Source organism: Pocillopora verrucosa, chromosome 14 (genome assembly GCF_036669915.1).
Source record: "Pocillopora verrucosa isolate sample1 chromosome 14, ASM3666991v2, whole genome shotgun sequence".
Lineage (NCBI taxonomy): Eukaryota > Metazoa > Cnidaria > Anthozoa > Scleractinia > Pocilloporidae > Pocillopora > Pocillopora verrucosa.
In genome coordinates, this window is record NC_089325.1 from 20,302,635 (window position 1) to 20,330,285 (window position 27,651).

Below are 27,651 nucleotides of genomic sequence, written 5' to 3' on the forward strand. Positions count from 1 at the left end.
AGGCAACGTCATACAAAGAGCCTCGGTCTCTCGGGAGCGTGTATTGAAACCGACTAAAGGAAAATATAGCGAAAGGGGTACATTAGATCCAAAAAACATTAGTCTTAACGACAGAATCAAACAATCTCCAGGGGAAAGTTTGTGTCTCCGAAACGGTAAACTGTTTTGTGATGCTTGCAAGGAGCTTCTAAGCTCTAAAAAAGCATACTTCAAGATCATGTTGCCTCCTGAAAGCACGACTTAGACAAGATAATACACAGAGCAAGGACAACACGCTGCCAGTCGAGGAGAGAGCATACCGTTTACAGGTGGTAGAGGAGTTTCTCAAAGCTGGAATCCCTTTACGAAAGACAGAAAAACTCCGACCGCTCCTTGGAAAGCAAGGCTATCGTCTTAGTCATAATTCTAACATGAAGGAGTACATTCAAATCATATACAAGCAAGAGATTCGGAGGATTAAAGCGGAAATTCTCCGAGAACCATGTGATGGCAGTGGCGGGGAATTTACAAGGGATCTTTCCATTAACTTTGATAAAAGCACGAGACAGGGAGAGGCGGTCGTGATCTAGCGAATGGGAAACAAGATATTTTTAGAGAGAAAACCACTTTTATTTCAACCTCTTGAACATCGTGGAGAAAGTAGCGCCTCACATTTTACAATATTCAGCAAAAGATTGAAAGTACAAAATAAAGAGTTATTTTAAGACTAAAATGTTATGGAAAAATTATTTCATTCAATGAATATCTTGGATTTTCCTGCTACCATACAAGTTGGCAAGATATAGCGCCCACAGACAACGAGTGAAATGGTCAAGCGAAAGAAAAATTTCAAGCGTTCCGGTATTTAAACAAGATCTACAAAAAAGCGGTAAGTGCTTTACGGTTATAAAAAATTGTAATCAAATTATAATGTTAAGACTAGAATTTCTCATTAAACTCGTACGAAAAATAGCTCAAGAAAGCTCAAAAGTCACCATTTTAACTGTTTTTCTTTCAGAGAGTTGCTTATTCATGTTATGTTGGACTGAAAGTTTATGGAAATATTTACTGGAGAATTATTAAAAGCTACTCCAGTAAACATTCCGCCAACTGCCCCTTCCATCAGGTAAATAGAACGACTGGCACTGCCGTCACGGTTACTCGTATGTGCTGTGTTGCTTGGTGGGGCTAAGCAGTTGAGGACAATCTCCCGTTTTTCTAGAAGATTGAGGCTGTAGCTGGATATGGATTCCGGATTGGCGTGGCCAGGCAGCTCTGAGATATGAGATCTCCAGTGGGTCGAAATCATCACGGAGCACTTGGATGATTGTTTTGCGACCACTCGAATTTGTGAATTGGCAGTCAAGGGGGGCAATAGACGCAATACTCTGCACTTGCTTTCCCAATGTATTTCTACCAATTGGAACCACCTTGTACCAGATATTGAATTTTGGGCTGTCAACTGGACTTGGGTAGAAGTTTCCAGGAACGTTACCACCCTTCGGACGATGGCCAACGTACTCGATAAATGCTCTGTGCGGATCCCGCTCTCCACCAACCGTCCTCCAAATCTTGTTGTTATAATTTCTCACCCGTTTTGTCGCAGTCGGGTCGTCTCCATGGCGGTTCTTGGTTTGTCGCTCTTTATCCTCGATATACTGCTCTGTCACGGTGAAATCACTTAGATGAAAGTCATGCTGTTTTTAAATCCTCTCATTCCTAAGTGCGTGACATTGTTCTACAAAATTAGACGGAGAAGAGAGTGAGGATTTTGAAGGCCGATTTCACTTAGCGACCACATTTCCAGTATCTTCTGTTTCAACTGGTTGAGCGGCATTTGGTTTGTTGCCAAGACCTCTTTGCTTCAAATCTTTTTTCTTCATGGATAGTATTGTTCAAACTTCTTCGAACTCAGTGGCTGAGAAGTTTTCGCGGTCGAAGTTGCCTACTGCCGATGGACATGGACGCTCCAGAAAGTACCATTGTAAACCATTGCGGCAAGTTTGTAATGTTCCTGGTTCATATTCTTTGCCTTTGTTTTCTTTTGCCGTCTGCCCTATTTCTAGAAATAAGTGTTTGAGAAGCTGCGGTACTTCTTGCTTTGAAATTGCTTCGAGATTAATTTGTTTGCCGTGTTTTTCCTTGAACCAAGACTGCAAACGGCGTACGGATGTACTTGTACGTTTTTAGTGTTTTTTGAAACCACATTGTCCTTAAAAGAGACCAGTTCGTAACCTGTATAGGTTACAATGGTTTGATTTTCCGGAATGGATGTTTTGGCTTTTTTCGGCATTGATACCTGTTTGTTTTCTTTTGCGATGCTTGTTTGGTTTTCCTCGGCAAGATCTGTCGTTTGGCTTTCTTCCCTCGTCTTTGCCATTTTGTTTTTTCCACAATGCGCTTTCTCGTAATTTTGCGTGTGGGAGGTTTATTCAAATTTTCCAACGATTTAAATTTCAATTCAAAATTTAGCAGACATCCGTTTTCTGCAAATTTGTTCATTTCCAAGGAGATATTTTTCGTAGCATGAGTTGCATTTTTTTTTCACGATAGCAACAATTTTTGCTCGCGACCCACGTCACCAATATTCCTTCATGCACGAGTGCAATTCTACGCTAAATGCCCTCTCTTCAATACCTAATCAGAACGCGAGTTCACGTCTAGCTATTTGATTCTAGCTAAAAAAATATGGTACAAGAGAGATGAACTCCTGTGGAGATGGCCAACATTTTCTGAAAAGAACGTCGCAATTGATGGTAGCTTGGATGGTTGACGATTAAGTTTTTCCTATTTTATTCGACAGTTAACATTTAGATTTTAACTCCATTGAGACCTTCCTTTAATCATATTGAACGTTAGCTACTCAGTTGCTTTCTAACGCTAAAAAATAGAAATGGGGACTTCAATGATTTTCTCATTTCGTTTAGGTGGAAAGAGGTCTGCTGTTTTGCTAATGTTAGGTCATTAGCATCCGTGAATTTCCCGTAAATAAATAATATGAGTTTCTTGAAAGAGAAAAGTAACCATGGGAAAAAAATGGTCGGAAACTCTCTAGCAAATCAATGATATCGATAGTATGTGCAAGGCACAGGTTCGAATTCCGTCGGAGTCTGAATTTTTTCAGGTGTCTTTCATCACAAGTTGTTATTAAAGTTATCTAGGAAAAAATAATCTAAAATTTGCCTCGTTACAAACGAGCGGCATCGATTCTCAGTTGGTAGTAGCGCTCAAATAGCGTAAGGAGACACAGGCGCGTTTTCCGACGGAACCTGAATTTTTTTTATGCAATTGCTTAATGATTTGCTGTCCTCCTGTGAGTTCCATTTCTCTTTCTTTATTTTCAACTGAGGGTCTAATGATATTTATCTCGATACAAATTGTTAGTTCAATTTTGGTTGCTAGTATCCGCGTTCGCTTCTGTTAAGTTTCTCGTCTTTCGCTGGCTTGCTCTTCGTTTCTTTCTTTCATTTGATATCATTATACTCTCAAAATCCTTTTAATCACTCACTGTAACAATATAGAGGGTAAACCTAACAAGACAACATGATGCGACAGCGATACAATAAAGGTTAATGATACCCGGATCATTAAAAATAGATGTCCTTTCATGCATCTTGGATCTCAGTTTGGAATGTGTCGTGATACGTACCACGTGTTCCTCAAAAATTGCATGGGTTAAACTTATTGTTATCTTTTAAATCGTTTTTTTTTCTTTCACTGCACAAAGATATATCCCATGGCTTTGATATGCTTCTCTCCATTATCTGGACCCCTCGGGTTCGCCTCGTTTCCGCAAGTGTTCGAGTCATCAGGTCTACCTTCCGAACCAAATCCAATCCTTGAGTTACATGAGTTGCATTCGTTTTCAAAGTTGCCAACAATACCAATCCTTGCTTTGGAATATCTGGCAGTGTCACCACCTGCATTAAACCCTTCCTTGTTGCAGTTGAGTTGCAAAGAGGCCCTTGAACCAATCAGTGACTTCCATGTTTGACGACCCAAAGGAATGGCACGGAATTCTCCGTCAGCAATGAGAGAGTGCAGAGAGTCACCCTCTTTGTTGATGACAGTGAACCTGAGCTGTTGTTCGATCATCATACCGAGACAGATCTTGGTGAAAGACGTGTTCCAGTAGGTAGGTAGCTTTGATTCCTGCTCGTCAAAACCAGTCTTGCCTCCTACTTGGTTGAATTCCTCATAATCACTCCAGTAAGGGGAACTATAGCGAAAGGTTGCCTGTGGTAAAAAACAAGTCATCTGTTTATTTCTTCAAGAACGTTGGATACATCAAGCAATTTACACCTAGTTCGCACGTCAAAAAGATACCTTGTCGCTACGCAACATGTTTAGCAAGTCGCTTGCGCAAGATGCTATCGAATTTTTTTGTCTGTTAAGGAATAAAGTGTCGTTGTCAGTGGCATTTCTATTTCGGCTTGCTACACAATATCAGATGGATCATAAAAGTTTTGTGAGATCAGAATTTCTTAGATAAATTGATGATATACAATCTGCTTTGACGGTGTATGAGAATATTACAAAGGGAAACTGTGTTTCTTTTTTTTTTTCACGCAAAAAAAATTATGTTAAACATAAAATTGATCAGATTGAACGTCTTTACGTGCACAGAAGCTAGGCACTCCCTAATATTGGAAATATTCCAACAATCGAACAATCAATCCCGAGCTATTTTATTTTTCGCTGGTATAGAGATTACACATTTCGATCATGTTCGAAACTATCTTGACCACTTTATTTAGGGGTACCAAATATATAAATATTTTAAGAAATCAAGCTTTTGAATATGCACCTTACGGCCGTCAATCTTAAAAACCGGCGTCCATCCACCATCTCCACATCCAAAATCACCCATGTGACAGAGAACAGAGACTGGTTTAGAGTCAACAATAAGGGTAACCACACTACTAATATCGGCGCTATTTTATGAGAAACAATAACAGATATTGTTAGAAACAATAATCAATTATTATCATTACGATTAAAAAAATGATAAAATAGTAATCATGATGATGACTTCATGATCATAGTGACACACAATGTGATTCTGACTATGATCGAGATGACAATGGTAATGGTATATAGTTATTTACGATGAATGGATAAATAAATGGATAAAAAATGGTAGTGAAAACACATGAACAAGTAGACAGATCTATTATTTTGTAGTGTGTGGTCGATAGGTGAACGTGTATTATTTAACCAAATGCGTCATCAATAATTAGGAAGTGTTGCATAAATCGACCTCCGCTTGACACCAGAATATGCTCGGGTACCTTCTCCACGAAGCAAAAAGCTTTTAAAGGGCGAAGAAGTTTTGTATCTGCTTACGTTACAGAAAGGAAATCTACCTCTCGGCTTAAACCAACTTCAAAAGGAAGAATTTCATTTCAGTGGAAGCGAGTACTAAACATTTGAGCCTATTCCATAACTTAATGGGTTACAACCAAACGCAAAAGAGTGAAATATTTGAAGTAAGGTGATGACTAAATCTGATCAACCGTTTTTACTTACATGCCATTTTGATGGATCTCGTTACACGATGTAACCCCTAAAAATAGTTGAAAGATACATTCGATTTAGAGGAGGAACAGTTGGGTTCCTTTCTGTAAATTCTTAATCTTTTGTTTACACATTTTCTTCGTAATATCGCAGTTTCAGTCTTCGGTTTCCAGCCTGGAACGATTTATTTTTTACTTTATGCATGGCTGTATACTTCAAGCCCTTCCATAAAAGTTAGGTAAAGGAGTCGCCTTGTTATTCATAGTATTCTTCATGTATTCAGCTTTTTAAATTGATTTATTTTCGCGAAATTTGTTATCCGCTTTCATTTATTCGTTTATTTTCAATCCCCTAAAGTAGTGGTGCTGTTATCCGAGAACAGTTTGCTTGCAGTTTGCTATTTACTTTTATCTCAAAGTAGTTCGAATTAATTTGATTGCCTCTTTTTTTTTTTTGAGTTAAACAGCCCAAAATTAGGAGGTGCCATTACCTCCGTAGAAGACTCTCTCTTCTTAATTGTGCGCGTAGTTACGATTACCTTTGCACTCTCGCCCATTCCCAATATATCCAGGTTTACATTTACAGTTGTGCGACTCCTTGGTTTTGTTGCAAAAGGCATTAGGACTGCAGTTGTGTGAACCTTCGACACACTCATCAATGTCTGAAAACGCAAAACAGGCAAAAAACCGAACAAAAATAAAAAATAAACAAACAAATAAGAACAGAATAAGCAACGAAACGAATTAAAGCAAAAACAACAGCAACAAAGAGCATTCAAAGAGATGAATTCGTGAGTCAGCCTGCAGCCCACATTATATCGACAAGTTCACCTTTCAATATCTATTTAAATAAGTTAATTTTCTTGTTTATTTTTACTTGGTCAGAGTGATAGTGTAAGTGACACAGAAACACCTTTAAAGGAGCCCTTGTCCATAAGACCTTTGTTTTTTCTGCTGAATCGAAGGTCTCAAGAAATCGACAAAAAGGTTTAACGATTACCTGTTGAGTTCCTCAAACCCACAAATGCAGCAGGATACAGAGAACAGTTAGCTGTGTGGGTACCATCATTTTGATAGGGGTCTTTGTTCTTGCAATGATTTTCAGTTGAAGTGTTCTCGCGAAACAAAGATAAAAAATTAAAGAATCATCGAAAGTATAACACAGTGAGCTCCATACACTGTGCGAAGTACGTATAATTAAGGGAACACCTATATTGTTCTTGCGATATTTTTTTATGACACAGTAATGCAATGAGTATTAGTTTCAAAAGGCCCTATTTCTGAACAGGTAAGCCACAGTTGACGAGGGTAAATAAGAAAAATAAGTGAATAAATCATTAGCTGAGCATTAGATAAATAGTTAAATAAATGATTAATTAAAATTGCAAACGGATTATGAATAAGAGGAAAAAAACCGAAAAAAAAATTATACTTGGACAACAGTTCTATCTAGAAGCAAGGAAATGTCTGGAAGAAATGATCATGTAATTACACATCAGAGAAGCTATCATTTCACTTCTTCTGAACTATTTTGCTTTATACATGGCATTTCTCCATTAAAATGTCGGCTGATATCAAACGAGAGGGAAACCAATTCTTACCACAATGTAAAAGTAATGCCAACTTTTGTCTTGTCTGAATTCCTTGGGGTCGCTGTACTTATCAGATGACAGTAACTCGCACCATAGTTTCCCTTTAGTAGCAAGGTTCACAGAGAAACATGAAGGATGTTGAAGGCATTTAAAGGCACATTCAAAGTCGTTGTACACCAAAAATATTCCAACTCTGGGCACATTCAAATAATGGAACTTGTTCATAGAAAACAGACTGTATCTTGCCTCTTTGTCTCGTTGCATGAAAGTGTTGGTTCCTAGTAAGTGGGTCAGTCAAACATGATATTAAGCAGATGGTGACTATTTTGCAAGTCACACTATTCTTGAAGAAGCTTACCAAATATATTTTATTACTTCTTACTTGTGATCTATTGGAGGACAGGCGAATAGATAGTGTCACCACCGACCATTTTGCTTCTTTATTACATAGAACAAATAGATTCAATGTCGCCGTGGGTCCGTTCAATAGTAGATTTAATGACACATCAGTGATTCACTCAGTTGCACCTCGTGTAGTGCATGCTATGATTTGTTATAGAAAAGATGCACGGCAACATGGAATCCATTTTTTAAAGCAGAGCAAGTTAAAGGAAGGGAGACATGAACAGAATAAAGGGCACCGAACGCGTCTAGAGAAATTCGCTAATGATTTGCAATGTTTGCAAGAGGTTTTGCATGTTTTCGATCTATTAATAGGTACGACTTAATAAAATCATAATTTTCCACTTCAGGAACGTCTCAAATAATAAACACAACGTATAGTAGGAACTAATGTTGTAGAGAAAATAGAGCACTCAAATCCATGCGGTCCCTGCAGTTCATGCAGTTGTCTTAAGCGCCTTTCATGTCCCCACGACACTTTTTTTAATGCTTAGAATGCCGCTATTTTTCTTAGAGTGATTACTAGTGTTTCCAAATTCCTAAATAATTACATAACCCGTCCGTGCTAAACTCAGATAAATTGTAACAGGGAGAGCAACTTCAAGCAGAAGAGTCTGTTATGAAAATTATTACAATAGGATTCTGCTTCTAGACAACTGATATGATAAATGATGCGACAAGATTTCAGTTGGGAGGTAAAGTTATCAATCCATTAGGGCGATTTACTTTGTAATGCTTGACTGAACGAGCAATGTGGAGAAACTCATTAAACTCGCAATACTCCCCTAGGTTATTAAGGGGCAGAGATCCATCGCTAATTTCCATATGCCTATACCAGGGATATACATCAACTGGAATTGGAAAAAACTGAGAGAATTTTACAAGACTTGCTTTGACTCTTCTTTAACGCTTCACAACACTCGCGAATTTAAGTCAACGTAAAATTCCCAATGCAAGTCTCCGATAAAAATTCTGCACATACAATCCTGATTGTAAATCTCGAATTTGAATGTTGCATGAAGAGTTTGAATCTCAAATTTAAATATCAAATGCAAGTACTCTTTGTAAATATTGAATGTTAATCAAAATTACAGCTTCAAAGCTAGTATTTTTTAAATAGTAATGGTTATGCGAACAATAAATCAGGTCTCGGTCGTTCGAAGGGCGACGAACAATATCCAAGGGATTAATAATGCAAAAGTGTTTTTAAAGAATGGAAATAAGTGATTGTAATAGTCCAGTGAAAGTACTTGAGTGAGTGATCTCGTTTTAGAGGATGTGAGCATCAATGAAATACCAACGGCCACCTATCGTTCTGGCCATATCCTATGATTCTATGTAAAATTACTGAATTCTTGTTCTTATTATGTCGTATGATCTTAAGTAAAGTTACTGACAACCAGCTGACAAGGCACAAAGTCTGATATTTTTTTCGAACTTTCTAGAAACTTTCAATAAGACAATGGAAAGACATGAAATGTGTGGACTCATGTGTAGATCTGTGTTAAGTTCATCATTTGCTCACTTGACCCAGTTCGATAACACTATTCACTAGATATAGCTATCCGGTGGATAGTGCAATACATTTTGTTAACACTTGTCTACTGGATAGCGATTAAGCACAGAAGTGATGGTCTGTGGTAATTTTACTGCGTTCATGACGAGGCGATCTTCCCTTGCAAATAGTGAAATTTTCACTTAATTTGAATTTTAAACAAAAATTGTGAATTTTGCATTCGACAATTCAACAATTTTGTGTGACAGTTTATATAGCTGAGGTGCTTTCTGACGTTCAATATCTGTGCTTCTTATCAAACTGCACAAAGAGGAGTGCAAATAACGTGCAAATAGAGTACAAATATCTTGCGATATTGTACGCTTTGGACAGTTGGTCATTAATTTCTGTATTGTTGAAAAGACCTGTTGGCTGCGCGCGCTACGCTTGTCTATTCGCTTTGATTTTACCGCATTGTGAGAAACGAGCAGAAAGAATTAGCAGAAAGGAAAAATAGCAGTTGGATAATAAATAACTTATTACACGTTTTGGTGTGTAGCATCGCTGAGTATTACGGCAGACCTTATAAAAACACTAACCGATACTACACACAAAAACGTCTAATAAGATATATATATCTAATAAAAGGAATCCAAACTTATTGTTATTGCTTATAAAAAGAGATTGAGAAACTCAAAACTTGCGGCCGAAACATCTGCAAAACACTTGGGTGGATGAAATTTGTTTTGAATTACCATCTAACATAGCAAAGTTTGGTGCTAAAAACTGCTTGTTTAGAAAATTTATTTTCCTTAATTTTCACCATATAATTTGTAAAAGACTCCGCATTAGAGGCGATAAATTCACAGGAAAGTTTATCATTAAAACGGACATATATCACTTCTAATTATAACAAGGCTAGGTTTTTCATCACTTCATTTTCTCAGCCTTAATTCTTTTAATTCTTAATTCTCTTGTTTCTAAAATACACAGTCTATGCTCAAACATCTTGGCGCCCAGACATCAATTATTCAAAACTCGAAGCGATTGTGATTATATTTGTAATTTTCGTCCTTTTTTTATTTAAAACTTGGCCAATTCAAGCCCTCTCTTTTTTCCTCAAGAGACTTAGTCTGCTTTGCGGTCCTTTTGATATACTACTACGGCCTTTCATTGGCTGTGAAAATGCCAAACGCGACTATGTATCAGAAGACGATGTCAACGTGGTTTTACATCGTTTCTATTTATACCAGTGAATATTATGTTAGATAAATTTCATCGGAGAAGAACCAAAGAAAAAAGATAATAGCGATAAAAAAGAACCAAATGGATGCGACAATTCGCAGATGATTCCGGATTGAGATCCGAACAAACTTTTCAAACATGTGACAAATTTCAAATTGTGAAAATAATATCTTTATGGGTTAGTAACGACTCAAAATAAAATGTGGGTTTATCAATAGTGATGTGTGGAACCTACGAAGAGTTATACTAAAACTTACCTTGTGATCCAAGAGCCGAGTATATGAGGCAAAACTCCCATAGAAGAATGCATTTTAACACGGGATTCGTAACCCATAGCTTAGCCGGAAGAGTCTTACGCTGTTCAGTATTGAATTTAAACTTCTTAAACGTGCGCTTTCGATTCATATCTTGTAGAGTTCTTTCTTAGATCACGACCACCGTGGACGAATTTTTTTTCCTTTTCTTTTCTTTTTGATTATTTCATTTTTGTTTCATTGTTGGCTTTTTTTCCCCTTTAGCTGCTACTGACGTCCTGTTCTCAAAAAAAATATTGATGACTGTCCTCTCGAGAGACTTTAATTACTTAGCTTATTTCTGATAAAGGTAGGGTGTTGAAATTGGCAAAAGTTGTAAATTTAATATATTCAAATATTCATCATTTTGAAGGCAAATGACACGGCAGCCATTGACAAACACCATTCATCCCAAAGGTAATAGTTTCTAGCCAAAATAAAGCTGTACTATCTGTAGAGGATAACCGACAAAGTGAATTAAACAACAAAATGCGAAAATAGAATGTCACGTGCGTCTTGCGTGTTCTCTCTCGTGTAAAGCCTCTGAACATGCACAGTTGCCTACCTTGTCGTGTCAAAATGTTTAGAAATGTGAAACTTTCGGCGGCATTTTTTCCCGCTTTCGCTCGGTAACTTTTTTTCACTTTTGGCATGTTGTCTTCGCTTCACCCGCAATGTCTTGAGAGCGATTTTTAAAAAATTCTGTCAACAGAGAAAAAATTAAGAATGAATTCCAAAACGGGGGGATTTTCACAAAAAGATTTCTGAAAGAATTTTATTTAAGCTGGCTCTCAGGTAGAATGCATAATTATAAGACTGTATGCAAAATTTAAACACAATTTACCGTGGAATTTTCGAGAAAATTGAACATTTGTCTGTTCGTGGGCCTTTCTCTAAAAGCCCTTCGTGTTGCTATGGCAACGCTGACGACGATACTTCTACAACTAATTGATGGGGCGTTATTAACTTGAAATTTGATGATGATCCGCTGAGCCTAACTTAAGTTGTTTTGGTCCTAAATACACTATATATGCAAAAAAAAAAAACTGTTTCTAGCCACCTTAACTGCATATCTACTCTATTTCCTCTAATAACCACCCATAGGCGCCCTCCCCCAAATAGTGGCCCACCACTAAGGCCAAAATGATAAATACGCGCACCCTCCAATAAGTGCCCCCTCCCACTTCACTTTCTCAAACAAATTAGAGGGGATACAAAAGAAACCTGCTTGTATTGTCAGTATATTAATAAATTTTAAATAACGCCCGGGCACTTATTCGAGGAAATAGTGTATACCGCAATTACGTTCCAACATTGGACTTGCACCAATGCAGGTTGATGAGTAAGAAAGTGCATTGAAAACTGAATTCATGAAAAGATGAAGATGATAAATGAAGGGTTTCCTTATAATTAAACATTCTTTTCAAATATCTGAACGGCAAATTTAAGCCTATCTTTAAATTTACCTCACGGCTTCTTTCCAAAGCGTTAAAAAGCATTTGAGAGTACTTTTGTCGACTAAAACGCGGATTTATACCATCATCAAGTTAGGACATGAAGCACCATGTAACAATTTCATCTACCCACCATAATGAATATCAGATGGAAGTCGTTAGAACGCATTTGAATTTTCAAATTTCTACGAGGGAGGAAACCTCTGCAATTTAATTAGAAACCCATATCGCCAAGGTTCTGTTCTGTTTTCGTTTTCAGTCCCTTCATGATAAAGTTAACGAAAACGAAGAAACCATCTCTTTAACAGGCCGCTACAATTGGCCAGAACCTAATTCAGAGCCAATGAACCCCGAGTTCTCTCAGACAGTTGGAAACTGGAAGTCTATTGTACCACTAAATTGCGCAACGTTTCGTTGTTAAATGAAAACAGATTCGAGTAACTGCAGCTCATACAGCTTGAGAGAGACTTAAATAGGTAACTTAAAGCGCATGCAAAGCTAAACTTCACCAAGTGCCTTACCTATCCATCATGTCTGCTAGTTTCAAGCGCTATCTCATTTCCATTCTCTTGCCTTCTATTTTCACAACAGCTAACTGTTCTCCAGGTTAGTGTTTTATCACATACTTTGTTTTATTCAAGTTTTTCTTAGATTTTCCTTGTTCCCTTAATACTTCTAGATCCCTTCCGCCCTAGATGAGGCGGGCCTTTCTACAAGTAGAAACGAAAACCAAAAGCACGCCCAAAGTTTTTCCATCTGCCGTTCTTCCCAAAACGTCATGACGAAGATTTATTGTATTCAAGTTATGTCTCAATTTATCTCCAAGCGCTTAGATATTTTGTACATAAAACCACTTTTTAACTTGATATAATCACTTATACCGTTTGAATGTAAAGTAAATTTCAACCAGTTTCTGCAATCTTACATCAGTCACATTGTACAAAAATTTCACTGGAAAATCTCAATAGCAGTATGCGTTTAGAAAAAGTATTTATAGGTCGCATTTCCAAGCACTTTCTTGGGGCCCCTGTTTTGAACAAAACTTTGTTTGCACTGTCTGCTAAATGTTGTTTTTCATCAATATTCTCGACCTTGTTTCAATTTGTTCAATCCTTTCTTATTCTCGTATTTTCTTAAAATAAGCTATGATATTTTACCATAATTCTCATTGTCCTCAATCGATCTTTCTCATTTACGTTATTTTACGGCTATCAGTTAATTTTGTTCAGTTGCGATTAAAAGATGTTAACGGCTAATTTCTTCTTTTTTTTTTATAACACTTATGGTTAAAATTTGTCAGTATTTTCGTCTGACGGTTAATTTGTTTTGCCGTTTTTCTTTTAACAATTAGCCCCATTGAGACCCTGGGTCTCTTATAAGGAATTCTTTTAACTTTCCTTAATGTGCCTCAGATTAAAAGCTCTAGAATACCATGTTTATTGATTGTACTGTGCAGTCCGCACAAGGCGAAAAACAAAATCGCCTCTCAATATGCAAATGCCTAAACGGTCTTTAAAAGCATTCAATTTCTTTTTTACCTTCGAACGTAGCGATGCTGGTTAACAAACAGAGCGGGTAGGTTCATGCCAAAATTAAAGCAGCCGCTTGTTTTCCTCGAAATTGCATCAATATTTTCTATGCAGTGGCATAGACGTTGAACGTCCAATGTAGTTGAGCAAATCAAGTTGGTGTCGATTACATCAAAAGATAGAGAAGAGCCAGTTAAATCTGTACCTGGTTCTATATTTAATTTAGGCGCATGTGGCAACACGAGGAATAGTTTTCCTTTACCGTAACTACACAATAATGATTTTCATATATTCAAAGTCGTTTAAGATATTTTTGTGTACATTTATAACAAGCCGGCCAAAACACGTTCAGCAGAATATCAAACAGTTCGTCGCACGGGTGGATGGAAATGCTGTACATGTAAGAGTAAGAACTGGAAATTGACTCCAATATTATATGCCTGGAGTTCACACTCTTAACAGATGACCGCCATAGTTCCTCCCGTAAATCATCGATAACGTCTTCCAATATCCCTTTGATTTCCATTTTATAACTCGGGAACAATTGTTTTTCGGGTAAGATTTTTTTAATTTCCGCGATAAGGTATAACTTTGTTTACTAGTAGGTCTCAGTGGGGTAATGGCTTTTATAACTAACGGTAAAAATTTTGGCTTTGTTAAAACTACCACTTAATTTCTTTCCACCAAGTCTAAAAAATCGAACTTTTACAGTTAACTTGTTTACGACTGACGGTTAACATCTATCAGTTCTACGCCCAACGGCTGAATTAATTTGCGGCTAACTAGTGGACCAAGCGACTTGGTCGCTTGGTCCACTAGTTAGCTAATCAAATTATTTGAACCATTCGAAAAAAGGATTCTGATTGGCTTATTGTCACGTGCTTAATGAGATTAGAGAGCTTGCTGACGACAGTGTTGTTCGCTTTTGACATAAACTTTGTTTTGACTGATTGTAATGCGTGGGGAATAAAACGGATTCTTTACTATAAAATAAATAGAGAAGCCTTGACTGTGCTCTGTTCTGTTATAAAACACTTAGGAAGCGGCTTAAGTACTCAAAACTGGGGAGAAACACTCGACTACGTCTCGTTAATAATGTGACAAAACTCTATTATGGCAATTGACAGGCAAATTATTGCTGAACCGAGCAGCATTCTAACCAAATATTTTTACGTGTATAAACTAAGACAGAACAGTTGACATACGAAACAGTTTGACAGCCGATGGTTTAACCGGCGACAGCCAAGTTTCTACCGTTTCAGGCATACGTTTTAAGGGCCAGGTCTTTTCTAATCGTGCTCTGTATCATGTATTCTGTTTCTGTCTCCCTTCTTTTATTGGAGCTCTGCTTTATGATACCCAAGGCTGTCAGGTCACAAGGTTAGTTTCAGCATGACTCATATTCAATTCATGTTTTCTTTGGTTTGAGCTATCGTTACTTTTGGAGAAACGTTATATTCAAATTTAGAGAATTCGTCATTAGGTCAGAAAATTAGCTTCATCCACGTATATTTACGGGAGAAATGTTAAATTTTGGGAGACTTGGGAGAAAGTTATGCAAACCCGAGGCACTGTCGAGGGTTTGTATATCCCTTTCCTTTTAAACACTTTCTACAAGATAGAAACTAGTAGTAATCGGAGATTAGGGAAGTGCGTTCGGCATTTCAAAGGGGAAATATTGTTTTTTGGTTATTGGGATAGATGAATATACCTATGGTATGTTGTCAAATAAAGGGTTATGGCGTATTGTGAAACCTGTATTTACTCTGTGTACGAAAAGGTGTTAAACCAAACAGCAATAAACGGGCAATAAAGCTTGAACCTTCACCAACGAACAACCACGTCCTCGAACGTCCGACAAACTGCGATGCACGAGGCAGCATCCTTTGCGCAACGAAATTGTGACGTCATTCAAAATGGCGCTGAAAAGATGAACGGCCGGCCGATCGAACGAAAAAACACGGGTCAGCTTTCGCTTGCGTGCACAGGACACCTACGCGATCACAGGTAGCCCAGGAGATTAGGAAGCGTTCTTCCTTCGTCGAACGCAATAAACTAGATGAAGAATAAAAATTCAAGTCTAACACAATTGATAATGAAATGTCACTTACCACATTTTCCGTCATTCTTGCATATCATCAAAAGCAATAATGTTACGTTTAATGTATTTATTATTTCCATTTCAAAGACGTCTGCGTCGCAGACCAGTGTCGTAATTTGGAGTTTGGGCCTGAGAAAGCATTTGAAGGGAAACGCCTTATAAACCACATAGTTCGCACCGTAGAAATAACAGTTTCTAGGTTCTGTGAAAACTTGTGTTACATGGAGCCCGACTGCGTCAGTATTTATCTTTATACACGGGGAGATGGAAACTATAAATGTGAACTGAAAATGCTACTCATGAAGGACACGAAGAAAAGTTGATAGACGAAGAGATGTACTCTTATCATGCAGCTGAGGTAATAACTTTCAATTTAAGATTCATATTGGTTTATTTTGTTTTTCTTTTCAAAACCCTTAGTCTCATGTTCACCTTAAATTACGAACTTGAGTTGTTTTCAAGACAATAGCGGTAACATTGTGTCTGTGCTCTTCACTAAAATCTCTTCAAAAACAAAGCATTTCAAAGTTATCGGAGAAATATAGAAATAGAAGGACAACTATGATGACAAGGATAACGATGGCGATATTGATTATATTAGCGGTGCAGTTGAGTACTGGATGTTGAAAATGATTATAATGATGATAATGACAATGACAGCGGGTTGTTTTTTTTCTGTCAGAGCAATTGTGTTCAAAATCCTTGTAAGAACAATGCTACTTGTCAAAGCGGATTTACTAAGAAAGGTTATCGGTGTCTTTGTACCGCTGGATTTGAGGGTCTGATTTGCGAAAGAGGTAAACACAACTCTAATGTTGATAGCTTGAGGCTTTCAGTTTAACAAAAAGAAAAATCTTTACCGCGTTGCTTGTTAATTGGGTCTCGAAGAATAAAGAGCTCCTTCTACCCTCATGTAGCTTAAAGCTCTCTTAATAGTCAGTAAGAACCGAAGGGCAACAGGCCTTTGTCGCAGTTTCTTCACCAACACAACTCAATGGCGAGTTTTTGTTTTTTTGTCTTTTCTTCTCGTTATCTCCCTTATCCTTATTCGTCTTCACATATCTTCTTCTGAGCTGCACTGAAAGTGGACAGAAATAATAGTAAAGTACACGAACCACAAGCAAAAGTGGAACAAAACTTTCCAGATTAAAAATGAGAGAATATATTACTATTTCGCGGCTCATCAGTGCTGCTTGTGACTTACAAGGTGGCTGTTGATCGATTCATTTTGAGTACATTTTTTTCAGTCTGTAAAAAGCAAAAATTATGTATAGTGGTCATGAGAAAACAAAAACTACGTTTACCCTATTAAGAACAGTATGTAAAGGGGGCCTACACAATTATTGTTGTTTTTACAGTTGTTGGTGATTCTATGTTTTTTTTTTTGTACGATAATTTTGTTTTTATTTATTTGTGTATTTTTTTGTTCAGACATCAACGAATGTATTCGTGGGCTACACAAGATAGGTCGAGGAAGATTCTTGGAGGACTGTAGAACATTTAGTGCCGATTAACTTGCCAATAAGGAAGGATTACAGATCACAGGAATATTACAGAATCTTATGTGGGGGAGAGGGGGATTAGATTACTTTAATCGTGACACAACCGAACCGACAATTTGTTTTTGTTGTATATAAAAAGAGATCAGAATTTCTTTAAAGAGTATTAACGTTTATCATCCTTCGTTCACTTCATAAATGATCCTCATTTCAATGACTCTTGATTGGGGTGCAAATGAAAACTCAGCAAAATTTCCTATAACTAGATAGACATGTCATGTACCGATCAACCGCGCCAGGTCCGTGTTAGAAAAAAAATATTACCTTAGTATTAACAACACCATGTCGTAAATATTAAGGTCAATTCTACAGTGAAACAAATGAGTAAGGAATCAATAGATGAAGATACACGACAGGACGTAGACAGCAAATATCCATCAATTCAGAGAAAATGCAAAATTGAATTGCTCCTGTATTTCAGACCACCCTCAAAAAGTTGATTGGCAGCAACTCCTCTTTACAGCACAACTGTAACAAGGAAGGATTCAATGCCTTTAGTGATCGAAGTGATCGTTCTAAAGTCAGAATTGGTATTGTTAGCAATAACCAGAACCACTGCTGCTCGTGCAACTCTTTGATTGGATTTGGTATAAGAAGTCATCCAAAAGGCGCAAAACGAGGCACTCCATGATGGTTTAAATAATGGAGGGAAGAGTATCAAAGCCATGGGGTACATATTGCTGCGGTCGTCAAAAAGCCCTAAATATCTAGGTACTAAATTACTTAGACTTCAGCCTACGAGCACATAAAAGACGTTTGCTTTTAAAAGTAACTTTAGCTTCAATAAACAAAGTTGTAGAATATTTTGGAAAGAAAATGAATGTATGACAATGAACGGTTATTAATTGCCACTTGACTTTTATGCAACAGAAACAGCAGTGTTTGGTCTCCCAAAAACTTCATTGTTTTAGACTAGAAATAACTAAAACTATTCGAAGATTCATCGGCATTGATCGATCATCGAACTTAGAATCTCTGACAGTTACAGTGTCTTGCTATTAGAGCATGGAACTATCAAATGCCGCGTCTTTGAATGAGGAACTGATTCATCTTATCTACTTTTTTCGCTGGTAAAAGAGTGGCAAACCTGAAATAGACTCTGATTCTATCGGTTACTGGTTGATATTTTAGCGCATGCAGTGCCTGTTTTTTGCTTAATTTGCTGAAAATAGTGAAAACTAAAACTGCTACAGGTTTTTAAACCGCAAATACTCCTTTGCTAATCATTCTTTTCAAGATGTCTTGTTTAACTCTTTCTGATTGAGTGAGATTGGTTCAACACAGTAGTGTTACCTCACTTAGGGTTGTGTTGTAAGCTGAGAATATTGTGGTTAATTCCAGCAGAGGGGCATTTTGTTGCGCATGCGCCAAGAAAATTTGTTCGGCGCGTTCGGCACCAGTTTGATATTTTCAGCGCGCTTTTGCGGGTTTTCAACTGAGCGATCGACACCTTTCTGTGAGATTTTTTGGAGAAGGATGAAAGAGTATGACAAGTTTACCACCATTTCTAACTCTGTGGATACTCGTGGAGTTTGCTGGCTCTTTGGATGAGGGTATTTTAATGATCAAAGTGCGAACAAAACGCGAAAAAGGGCCGATAACTTGAAGTTCGAGATTTGATTTGCTGACGATCAAGATGTGCACATGAGACTACAAACCTTGTAGGTTAGTCTTAAGATGTTGTTGTCTCACTGCTATGAATCACGAAGTGGTGTGCGGAGGCGATCGTAAGATATTCGTTACGATAATAGAAGGAAGTTTACAATTTGACCTTATTTTACTTCAACTTTTAAATAAAATTGCGTAAGGTTCGAGGTGGCCCCCAAGCTTCAAATCACTTCAAATAAAATCTTCTCTTCTTTCTCTTTGTAGTCCCATAGGACACAAGGCTTAAAAAATGTTCCAGCTTCAGGATTGAGTTGCTCTTTCTACAACCTTCGGCGAATTCGTTTTTGAGAGGTTGAGGTGGATTTTCCAAGTCATGGCTCACAACTGTCTTTGGCCTTCTTGTTCTCCTAATCTGTTGTAATTGGTATGTAGGCATGTGTCTTAACAACGTTTATAGTCTTGCCTCGATCATCTCCGGTTTTATCTTATTTTGTTGCTGTGTTTTAGTGAAAATTTTTCTAATTGCCCTTTTGGGTTTGAAGGATAAACTTCGGTAGAACTTTTTTATCACATGGCCCCCAAATTCCTCACCACTGTCAGTTCATTGTTTATTTATTTAGCTTTCGGTCTAACCAGTTCATTTACCTCAAAAAAATACGTGGGCTTTGTATCATGAGTTTAAACTGGTACCTTCATGTTCATGTGTTATTCGAAACGAATGGCGTCAGCTTCATTCTATCTTGTTTATTTCAGTACAATACTTCTGTCATACGAAATGAATTTTGAGTCGAAGTTTACTATAAAACTCGCAGATTAAAACTATCTAACTTTCTCTGGTTCTTAAAATATGAGACGAGCGATACAACAAATGGATAATTACTCAAGGGGCTGGAACTCCTTGTTTCTTTTAGAATGTTAACTACAGTATTTCTGTCGTATTTAAAAACGGATTTCGGGTTAAAATGTTTTCAGACCAGTTTGACTTGCATTTCACTTTGCCAGATAAATCTTGATCCTTCAATTTTATTTCTTAATTGAGACTGATGATTGGAATTAACTTTTATGTTCTCTGCTGTTTAGGGAGATGTGAAGTGACCCCACTACATATGGTTGGTACTATTGAGAGAAAGGATAGGTGTGACATTTGCTGTGGCAAGGTGGCATTCAAGAGAAAGTCATTAGTTCCAGAGGCTTACTGGTATAAATTATCAATCTTTTGTTCTTTCCACACAATTTGCCTCGACTAGCCTATGCTATATGCTACTTGTGTCTATACCTGTAAAATAATCAATAAAGTTTTTGAAAGCTTTGTCCAAATTTCATGGGAAAAGAATATGAGGAGTGATCAGGGGAAATGTTGTCTTGTTCCTTAAGAGTGTTTGAGCTTACAGTATGAGCTATAAAATTTCTTAAGTGACTGATTAATTATTTTTCTGCCTTAAAATTAGCACAGCCAAACCCCTGGCTTGAAAACCATTACTTTTCGCAAATAGACATCCACGCCGATGCCCATTATTGCAGATTATGCAATGTTAAAGTCCCCTTTTGATTTAAGTCTCATTTCTCTAAAATTTGATAGATGTAAATCATCCATTTTCATAAAGAGACCAACAAACCTCTCCACATTAGTTTAATCTGACCTCATTTAGTCTAATTCTTGTGAAGAAAGGGCTTTTGGAAATATTTTGTTTTTTATCCTCACTATTAAATATCGGCCTTACTGGTTCTTTGTTGTTTGGCATGTATAAGAGTCTCTTCAGACCATCAAATTGTCATATAACTCTTGTAATTTGATAGGATGGAAGATAAGGTTGCAAAGAGTGTATATGATTTTGTTGTGCAGTTGAAATTATAAATAAATGTGATTTTTGTCTGGTAATAATTAATTTTTTTAACTATTCATCTTACAAATGGAAGCCCAAACTAGTACTTGCTTTTATTCACAATTTCCCCACATCATTGATTATATCTGATGATATTTCTGAGACTAATAATTGAAAAGACTTTACCTTACTCTGATAAAATCAATAATTATTCCTCCATTTCTAACCAGATGGAGCTACCATATCTCTAGCACTAACGTTGTCTTACTTTTCTTTACTCGACATTGACCTTTTTTTTATTTTGGTAATCGGCCCTGCCGGTTGTGATTCATGTCAAAAAAAAACTTTTGAAACAAAACATAAACTTCTGTAAGTTTTTGCCAAAATTGGAAGTACAGTGCACAAGCAGTACAGATGAAGCTCTAAAAAACGCTTTCAGGAAGGCGAGTACTTCAAATGATCACCGATAACTTGATAGAGCAATGACGCGATAAAAGTATACTATCCAATTCGTTTGTGCTCTTCGACAGGCCACTGGCATCCTTCAAAAATAACATCATCTACATCGATCGCCCAAACAATCACAAGGCACGACTCGAATTCGACACAATAATTTTAAGACTTTGTCGCTTCCATTTAAGTAACAAGAAAAAATGAGAAGAAAGGTTGTCTCAAATACTCGAGCCATTGTTTTTTCCGACGTATTTCCCTGCTTCTTTTCTTTCGCGATCCTTGAGCGGGAAACCTACGCAGGCGCATACACGCGGTTTCTCGTATCAAACTAAAATTTAAAGAACATGCGCGAAAAAAAGGCCCCTCTGCTGTTAATTCCTAGTTTCATTAGACTTTATTGTTGCTGTAGTCTGTGTCCAATCTTTAAAGTATCGTCTGATTGGTCCTATAACTAACGGTTCAAGATGTTGGAAAATACTATGCCACGGCAAGTGCAATTTCTAGTTGTACCTTGTGGGTATCATAGCCATCGAAATGTCTCCGGCCAGAAATATTTGTAGTAGCATTAACACATCAAAACTCGTACTGAAAAGTGTTTGCCATGGTGGCAAACAAGTGAAAGACAAAATAGTTAGCACTGTACGAAATTTCGAAAGTGGATTCCATTTCCTTCGTTATGATCAACTTCCTTTTTGTTTTCCTAATAGTTTTACGCCTCCTGTGTTGAACTTGATGTTTGGCAAAATGTTGCTGGAAATTGAGAAGAATGTGTGTCCTACAAGAAGTTTCTAGCACCAAACTACTCAGTGTTAGTATGGTAATTCGACAAGTTTAATTAATTCAGGTGTTTAGTACAATGTCATGCAGAAATGGAATTACATGATGCAATACCTTTACCTGATAATAGTATAGACGAAAAGAAAAAAAATTCAATTCGTATTGCCCAAGAAAAATGCACCTTTCAAGAAATACGATGCAGAAAAAAGAAATCTAGTTCAGAAGTAGGGTATTTCAGCGATAGATTGTGTGTCCTCCACCGTCCCAAATAAGTCATCGCAGCTCGACTTTAATCATGATTCTCCCACACATCTCAACCGACGCATATCAAACTGCTCTCTGAATTGTTTGACTCGAAGCTCCATCTGTGCCTTTTTCAAGTTAACTGGGTTTAAATGGCGGGATTCAAATGTAAGGCTGGCCTAAGTTTTTAAAAAATTGGATCGTGACGCCATGTTTCATGAAGTCATGGTACAGACAAACTGTTTATGAATCGGACTGTTTTTAAGGTTGCACCTCTAGAAACAATTTTTCCACCTACAGCAAATGAGTTTTCTTTTTAACCGATTTGTGGCCATAAATGTCATAAACAAAAATGTGGGATTAAAACGTGGGGCTAACCTAATTTTTAATCGTCGACTGTTATCCTCTCGTAACAGTGGATAGAGTTTTATTGAAGGCATTTGGGCTTGTTTATCACACATGAAGTGATCACGTGACATGTTAACCAACAGAATTTCTCAAATTAGGCTTCCATGTTCTAGTGTTTTGAATATATACTTAGCGTTTCGTGTCTTTTAAGAGACTCAGCCTAGTCACTAATACCTTTTAAGGTTAGTCATAAAAGTCGTTGAACGGTGAACAATGCACTCGAAGTCGCTTTCAGACAATTTATTGTATAGCTGCGACTTATATATCATTCGTTAAAAAAGTAAACCCACATAATTCTTATTTTTTAATAATCCTTATTTTTAATTAAAATTAGATAGATATGATAACGTTTATGTATACGCCCATAAGATAAAATTCACATACAATAAAAAGGTCTAGTATTTAGTAACTCCTTCAAAATTTGCTACCCTAAAATGTTTAGTGAATAGAGATATGATTTAATGTATAACAGAAACGGATCATTTGCTAAAGTATAAAAAGCTTATACAATTTATCAAATATAAGAATGGCACGGAAGAAACAAGAGTTCGTCACGTGGAAATAGAAGTGAACGAAGGCAATGCAATGAACCATTGGAAGAACTACACATCGAGGAAATTCAAGGTAGTACTAGAAAGAACGTTCAGTCAGATTTATTAGTCAATAACATTCCTGTAACTTTTAAACTTGATACAGGTGCTGAATGTAATATTATATCCATGCGTTTAGCAAGTGAGTTAAATGCCCAGGTAGAGCCAACAAACATGTTTCTCAAATCATTTGGCGAGCACCAGCTAGAAACTGTGGGTAAATATTTTCTGGATACGAAGATAAACGAGAGTAAGGGTTCAACATCTTTCGAGTATTATGTTCTCCAGGACAATGTGAGACCTCTGCTGGGTTTAGAATCATGCTTAAAGCTAGAGCTAATCAGTGTGAATAACAATGTAGAACAAATAGCTCTCAGTGTCGATGAAGTCCAAAAAAAATGTAGCCTTTTGGACGAATTTCAGGATGTTTTTGTAGGCTTAGGATGTGTTGAAGGAGAATATAGCGTTAAGTTGAAGGCAACTAGTCATCCCACCATTCAACCACAAAGGAATGTTCCCTTAAGATTGAGAGATAAATTCAAGGAAACTTCAGACAATCTCGAAAGAAAAAATATTATTGCCAAGGTGGAAGAATCGGTTGACTGGGTCGGCAATTTAGTTGAAAAATCAAGCAACACACTGAGATTATATTTAGACCCACCAGATCTTAATGAAGTCATTGAAAAGGAAGATTCAAAGCTTTGAAACAATTTCAAATACGCACACTAGTTGTAAAGTTCCCTCAGTTGTTGACATGTCAAAGTGTTACTGGCACCAAAAGCTCTCAGAAGAATCTTCATTTCTCTGCGTGTTCAATTCACCTTTTGGTCGATATCTATTTAAAAGAATGCCATTTGGTATTTCATGTGCAAGTAAAGTGGCCCAGAAAATGTTCGAGAAACATTTTGGTGATATTTCAGGTGCATTACCTATTTTCGATGATATTATCATTGGAAGTAAAGACGAACAAGAACATGATTTTATACTACGCAAGGTCTTGACTAGAGCACGAGAGCGCAATATCAAATTCAACCATGACAAAATCCAATTTCGAGTAAGCCAAGTCAAGTACGTGGGCGAAGTGGTTAGTGAATTGGGATTTTCACCATGCCCAGAAAAAATTTCTGCTATTCACAACATGCCCACCCCATCATGCAAACAAGACCAGCAAAGGCTATTGGGTATGATCAACTATCTCGCTAAGTACATCCCAAACATGTCTGAATTGACTGCTCCGCTGCGATCTTTGTTTAAGTGTGATGTAATATTGGCTTGGTTTCCAGAGCACGATACCGCTCTTACTAAACTCAAATCAGTTCTCAGTAGTGCTCCAGTTCTACGATTCTATGACACAAACTTGCCAACCAAGCTCCAAGTTGATGCCTGTAAAAATGGCTTAGGAGCATGTTTGATGCAACAGAACCAACCAGTTGCATATGCATCACGTGCCATGTCAAATTCATAGGTCAATTATGCTCAAATAGAAAAGGAGCTCTCAGCTATTGTTTTTGGCTGTGAGAGATTTAACATGTACACATATGGCACGGAAAGTGAAGTGCTGTCAGATCACAAGCCCCTAGAAAGCATCTTTAAAAAGCCTCTTTTCAAGGTACCTCCTAGGATGAGACTTCGTTTACAAAAATATTATCTCAAAGTGAAATATGTTCTAGGGAAATTTCTCAAAATTGCTTATACCCTCTTTAGGGCATTCGATCAGACCGGTGATCCAACTGGCAATGATATGAATCATGACATGGAGCATTTCATCCATAATGTTTGCACCAATCTCCCAATTTCGGATGACAAGTTGATGGAATTACGAGAACTTAACCACAATCATCCCAATATGCAAATGTTACACAGATATGCCGTGGTGGGTTGGCCGGAACACATGCGTGATGTACCCTCTCCTCTAAAATCTCTCTGGGATGTGCGGAATGACATTCATGTTACAGATGGAATTTTACTCAAGGATATCAGGTTAATTATTTCATCAGTATGGAGAAACAATATACTCCAGAAATTACATATCAGCCACTGTGGCATTGAAAAAACCAAAACTAATGCCCGCACGACAGTATTTTGGCCTGGCATGACTATGCATATCGAAGAGATGGTTGCTAGTTGTGAAAAATGTATGAAATATCAGATAAAGCTACCCAAAGAACCCATGCAAACTCGAATAATTCCATTATTGCCCTGGCAAATAACTGCTTCAGATGTGTTAGAGTATAAAAAATCAAAACTACCTTGTGGTCACTGATTATTATACAAATTCTATCGAGTAATTGCGGATAACGTGCCTTACAACTCCAGAGAAGTGAGGCAATATGCTACGCAATATGGCATTAGCATCATAACAACCAGTCCTACATATAGTCAGGCAAATGGTCTTGCAGAGAAGGCAGTTCATATTGTTAAAAACTTACTGGGAGACACCCATAAGCAATTTTCCATACTCACCTAACCAAATGTTGTTCAGTTGGCAAATTCGTACAAGAGTTCCTGTTCACTCTGTGATGTTAGTGCCACAGATTTGCCATGATACTCCTGTATTACTAGAAAGACGTCAAACTAAATACAAGATTTATATGATCGCCAAGGCTCCAAACAGTTACTACTACTCAAGGAAGGGGATAGTGTAGGGTTCAAGAAACCAGATGACAAACATTTATCACCTGCTGTAGTTAAGGGTAAACATGAGACTCCCAGATCATATTTATTACTGATTTATTTATCATATTTATTACTGATGAAACTGGCAGAGAGTATCGTAGAAATAGACGTCGTATTCATCTTACTCACGAACCACTTATTACTGTAAATGATGATCTTAGCGACGAGTCAGAATCTGTAACTATACAAGCCAATATAAACTTATCTAGTGGTGTAACTGCAGAATCAAATGCTAACTCGGAACTAAACTCACCAGACAACAATGTTTTCTCAGGTATTCGTCGCTCTACAAGAGTTTGATCTTTTCCGAATTGGCATAAGGATTATGTTATGTAGAAGAAATTGTAATCGTAGTTCTATCTATAGAAGAGTTGTTAACCTCCTGTTCCCGTTTCATTGTTATTAGAATTGACTGTTATTAAGACGGCCAGCTAACTTGCGAGGGGGATGTTATGTTAAGTCACACGCCCAGTAGGCAATCAATAACAACAAACACCTTACTATTTTAATACGCATCGGTAACGTTTTTCGCCATCTTAGATTACACACTTCTCGGCCTAGTGCCAGTCCTTTTTCGCTCTATTCTTAACTTGCTCCAGTACTCTACATTTCTCCCCCTCGAAAAAAAAAACAGTGTTGTCCTCAACATGAATAAATAGACAACAGTCTCTGGTAGATTATCTCTAATAACAGTTCCTTGTATCCTTGTGTCCCATCTTCGAGTGAACAAAAGTATTCTGGTTGATCAGGCCAGAATAACAGATAAGTTACATTCAAATGTGACCTTTTTCTACGCAGCATCACAATTTATTTTCATGTACAAAGAACATTCCGAGACTGAGAAAAAATTCTCCCAATAAACAAGACTACACTTCTTCGAACGAGCGAGATGTCATACGAATTGAAACGACACTAAAACAGAAACATTTATCAGTCTTATCTAACGTAAACGTGGTTTCAAAAGTTTCAAACAGTTTCTCAAGCGAATGTCCCAAGGTTTTTCATTAACACCAGGTTGGCATCGGATACATCATCTGAAGTGGTACTGGAAGGGGCACAAAATAGCTGTAGGGTGGCAGAGCAGATTGCAGTATCCATGGTACTCGAACAGGTTTCCATAACTGCTGCGGATATGATACTGTGATTCCTTGAATTCCTTCTGTGGGGCTCGGTTGAAAGGATGATTGACCTGGTACATCATAAGTCATCCTCAGGGGTAGTCTGCTCAACCGTTGTGACCTTCTCACAGGTAAGTCATCATCATCGGTGTCACCATTCGCCACCAACGAGAAGGATTCCGTTTAGCCCCCACATCCCGCTCAACCAAATCCTGAAAAACTCCGCAAAATTCGTGAAGTTGATGAGGTGTGAAGTCAGCAACGCCCCCATGTGTGGATCCGGCTGCTTTCTCTTGTAAAGGTTGCAGCCTGTCAGTTTTCCTAGACACTGTACGGCGACTCGTGGATGACTTAACGTGTGTCTTAACGGGTAAGTACGCACATGGCAGTAGCATATTTCGATGCAAAACTCTGGATCGTCCATTTCCAGTTTCTGGTTTTACTTCATAAACCGCCATATCGTTTCTCTTCTGAGTAACGACATAGATTTCTTGCTCCCTGTAAGATCGTAACTTTCCCGGGCCACCATGCGCAGTCATCTTTCTGACGAGAACACGATCCCTTTCGTACAGCGCAATATGTCGAACTTTCTTGTTTTACTGTTATTTTCCCACAGCTGCACTTTTGTTCGCATGAGCAGAGGCTCAATCGAAAACGGAAACAGAAACGGAAACAACCCGACCAGTGTCATCAGAGGTAGTAAATCTAATCAAATTTGTCTTATTGTTCAAATCCTTTTCGAGATGATAGAGGAGGAATGTCCACGCTGCCGTTATTCTATGATCGACAT

General features: G+C 37.5%; 1 protein-coding gene and 1 pseudogene across 1 annotated transcript in view; one reads left to right on the plus strand and one right to left on the minus strand.

Moving 5' to 3' along the window:
• Positions 1-3,314: 3,314 nt before the first annotated feature.
• The window catches only part of LOC131779145 (uncharacterized), a 40,420-nt gene continuing 16,083 nt past the window's right edge, over positions 3,315-27,651 (minus strand). Inside the window, exons 2-7 of the mRNA XM_066161485.1 lie at positions 7,097-7,365; positions 6,496-6,610; positions 6,035-6,157; positions 5,509-5,545; positions 4,787-4,913; positions 3,315-4,215 (exon numbers count right to left, since the gene is read on the minus strand). Of these exons, the coding sequence (XP_066017582.1) occupies positions 3,694-4,215; positions 4,787-4,913; positions 5,509-5,545; positions 6,035-6,157; positions 6,496-6,610; positions 7,097-7,351 (1,179 nt within the window). The 5' untranslated portion in view covers positions 7,352-7,365 and the 3' untranslated portion in view covers positions 3,315-3,693. The remainder of the gene's footprint in view (positions 4,216-4,786; positions 4,914-5,508; positions 5,546-6,034; positions 6,158-6,495; positions 6,611-7,096; positions 7,366-27,651) is intronic.
• LOC136278320 (uncharacterized) lies at positions 25,455-26,079 on the plus strand (annotated as a pseudogene).